This window comes from Littorina saxatilis, linkage group LG6 (assembly GCF_037325665.1).
Source record: "Littorina saxatilis isolate snail1 linkage group LG6, US_GU_Lsax_2.0, whole genome shotgun sequence".
NCBI classification, from domain to species: domain Eukaryota; kingdom Metazoa; phylum Mollusca; class Gastropoda; order Littorinimorpha; family Littorinidae; genus Littorina; species Littorina saxatilis.
In genome coordinates, this window is record NC_090250.1 from 55,597,072 (window position 1) to 55,600,198 (window position 3,127).

The window sequence follows — 3,127 nt, forward strand, 5'->3', positions numbered from 1 at the left end:
GCGGCGCCTATCAAGCTAGTGCTCACTACGGTAAACAAAACGTCCTGAGAACATTTCACCGCCTCTGCGGCGCCTATCAAGCTAGTGCTCACTACGGTAAACAAAACGTCCTGAGAACATTTCACCGCCTCTGCGGCGCCTATCAAGCTAGTGCTCACTACGGTAAACAAAACGTCCTGAGAACATTTCACCGCCTCTGCGGCGCCTATCAAGCTAGTGCTCACTACGGTAAACAAAACGTCCTGAGAACATTTCACCGCCTCTGCGGCGCCTATCAAGCTAGTGCTCACTACGGTAAACAAAACGTCCTGAGAACATTTCACCGCCTCTGCGGCGCCTATCAAGCTAGTGCTCACTACGGTAAACAAAACGTCCTGAGAACATTTCACCGCCTCTGCGGCGCCTATCAAGCTAGTGCTCACTACGGTAAACAAAACTGGCGACTGTAGTGTTTGGCTTTCATTTCGAAGACGAAATTTTCCTTAAATGCGACGGTTATAGCGCGTGAATTGCACCAACTAAGGGATGATGGAAAAGTATTGTAACTCGAAATCATTTTGAAGTAAACTTTGACTGAAAAGGTTTCCGATAATAATCGTATTTTACGATGTTGTTATCACAAATGTCTTCGCTATTGATCAATGCCTGTTTCGTCTCTCAAACTCGATGGCATTCCTCATATGTTGACATTTCGTCTCTCAAACTCGATGGCATTGCTCATATGTTGACATTTCGTCCTCCATCTTGAAACCGCTCGCACTCAGGCATTTGGTTTCCCAAGCAAAGAAAACGATCAGCGAAGGTGTTCGCGCCAAGAAACGTAGGGCAGTATGCTCTGCGACCTGCTGCAGTCTGGGTGGGTGTGGGTGTTGATGTGGGTGGGGTGTGGGTGTTGATGTGGGTGGGGTGTGGTTGTTAATGTGGGTGGGGTGTGGGTGTTGATGTTGATGTGGGTGGGGTGTGGGTGTTGATGTGGGTGGGGTGTTGATGTGGGTGGGGGTGTGGGTGTTGATGTGGGTGGGGTGTGGATGTGGGTGGGGTGTTGATGTGGGTGGGGGTGTGGGTGTTGATGTAGGTGGGGTGTGGGTGTTGATGTGGGTGGGGTGTTGATGTGGGTGGGGTGGGTGTTTATGTGGGTGGGGTGTGGGTGTTGATGTGGGTGGGGGTGGGTGTTGATGTGGGTGGGGTGTGGGTGTTGATGTAGGTGGGGTGTGGGTGTTGATGTGAGTGGGGTGTTGATGTGGGTGGGGGTGTGGGTGTTGATGTAGGTGGGGTGTGGGTGTTGATGTGGGTGGGGTGTTGATGTGGGTGGGGTGGGTGTTTATGTGGGTGGGGTGTGGGTGTTGATGTGGGTGGGGGGTGGGTGTTGATGTGGGTGGGGTGTGGGTGTTGATGTAGGTGGGGTGTTGATGTGGGTGGGGGTGGGTGTTGATGTGGGTGGAGTGTGGGTGTTGATGTGGGTGGGGTGTGGGTGTTGATGTGGGTGGGGTGTGGGTGTTGATGTGGGTGGGGTGTGGGTGTTGATGTGGGTGGGGTGTGGATGTTGATGTGGGTGTGGTGTGGGTGTTGATGTGGGTGGGGTGTGGGTGTTGATGTGGGTGGGGTGTGGATGTTGATGTGGGTGGGGTGTGGGTGTTGATGTGGGTGGGGTGTGGGTGTTGATGTGGGTGTGGTGTGGGTGTTGATGTGGGTGGGGTGTGGGTGTTGATGTAGGTGGGGTGTGGGTGTTGATGTGGGTGGGGTGTGGGTGTTGATGTGGGGGGTGTGGGTGTTGATGTGGGTGGGGGTTGGTGTTGATGTGGGTGGGGTGTGGGTGTTGATGTGGGTGGGGTGTGGATGTGGGTGGGGTGTGGGTGTTGATGTGGGTGGGGTGTTGATGTGGGTGGGATGTGGGTGGGGTGTGGGTGTTGATGTGGGTGGGGTGTGGGTGTTGATGTGGGTTGGGTGTGGGTGTTGATGTGGGTGGGGTGTGGGTGTTGATGTGGGTTGGGTGTGGGTGTTGATGTGGGTGGGGTGTGGGTGTTGATGTGGGTGGGGTGCGGGTGTTGATGTGGGTGGGGTGCGGGGGTTGATGTGGGTGGGGTGTGGGTGTTGATGTGGGGGGTGTGGGTGTTGATGTGGGTGGGGTGTGGGTGTTGATGTGGGTGGGGTTGGGGGTTTCCCTATTCTGCAGCACCGAGGGAAGACACTCTAAAGCTTGCTAGATTATGGGCCGAATTTTGTATGAGAGTAAAGTTCGGTTGATTTCTATGCAATGGAGAAAAGCGTAGTTAGTGCGGACCCTCAATGCCAAATATTAGACATATGGCACACTATTAAAATGAATACAGTTTTGTTTCAACCAAAAACGTGCTATCGATAATTACATATCTGTTGCCGTCCTTCTCAGGGGACAGAGTTGCTGACTTATGTTCCACGCACGGCACGGTAGGGGCGAGGGTGGTGCGACTGAGGGGAGGAGGGGTGTGAGGCGACTGAGGGGAGGAGGGGTGTGGGGCGACCGAGGGGCGACTGAGGGGCGATTGAGGGGAGGAGGGGTGTGAGGCGACTGAGGGGAGGAGGGGTGTGGGGCGACCGAGGGGCGACTGATGGGCGACTGAGGGGAGGAGGGGTGTGAGGCGACTGAGGGGAGGAGGGGTGTGGGGCGACCGAGGGGCGACTGAGGGGAGGAGGGGTGTGGGGCGACCGAGGGGCGACTGAGGGGCGACTGAGGGGAGGAGGGGTGTGGGGCGACTGAGGGGAGGAGGGGTGTGGGGCGACTGAGGGGCGACTGAGGGGAGGAGGGGTGTGGGGCGACTGAGGGGAGGAGGGGTGTGGGGCGACCATGCGCACGAAAAAGATCCCAAGTTCACAGCGAAAGTCGCAGGGCTTGGAAAACACGAAAGACACGCATGCATCATCTCTCGTCTCCGATTATCATGATCGTATTTCGAAACTTTGACAAGACAAACCCAATGCTGGTGTGTCGAAGAAGACAGCCACAGCGGGCCTGTTCGAATCAAAGTATCACACCATATCTTCAGCGTATTACCAATACCTGTCCCAATATAAACCAGTTGGTCTAAGAGGACGTTAAACCCAGTCTCTCTCTCTCTCTCTCTCTCTCTCTCTCTCTCTCTCTCTCTCT

At 55.3% G+C, this 3,127-nt stretch overlaps 1 protein-coding gene across 1 annotated transcript; it reads right to left on the reverse strand.

The window, feature by feature from the left end:
- Nucleotides 1-1,321: 1,321 nt before the first annotated feature.
- LOC138968056 (uncharacterized) lies at nucleotides 1,322-2,826 on the reverse strand. The gene is made up of 2 exons (XM_070340620.1): nucleotides 2,422-2,826; nucleotides 1,322-2,167 (listed from the first exon to the last, which is right to left on the reverse strand). The coding sequence occupies exons 1-2, from the start codon at nucleotides 2,824-2,826 to the stop codon at nucleotides 1,322-1,324; spliced, it is 1,251 nt and encodes a 416-aa protein (XP_070196721.1).
- Between the last annotated feature and the right edge of the window lie 301 nt (nucleotides 2,827-3,127).

What these genes read in the sequence shown, in the direction of transcription:
- LOC138968056 (XM_070340620.1), bottom strand. Translation starts at nt 2,826, where the DNA reads ATGGTCGCCCCACACCCCTCCTCCCCTCAGTCGCCCCACACCCCTCCT. An exon ending in ACCCTCGCCCCTACCGTGCC is followed by an intron (nt 2,168 to 2,421) that starts GTGCGTGGAACA and finishes TCGGTGCTGCAG; the next exon opens with AATAGGGAAACCCCCAACCC.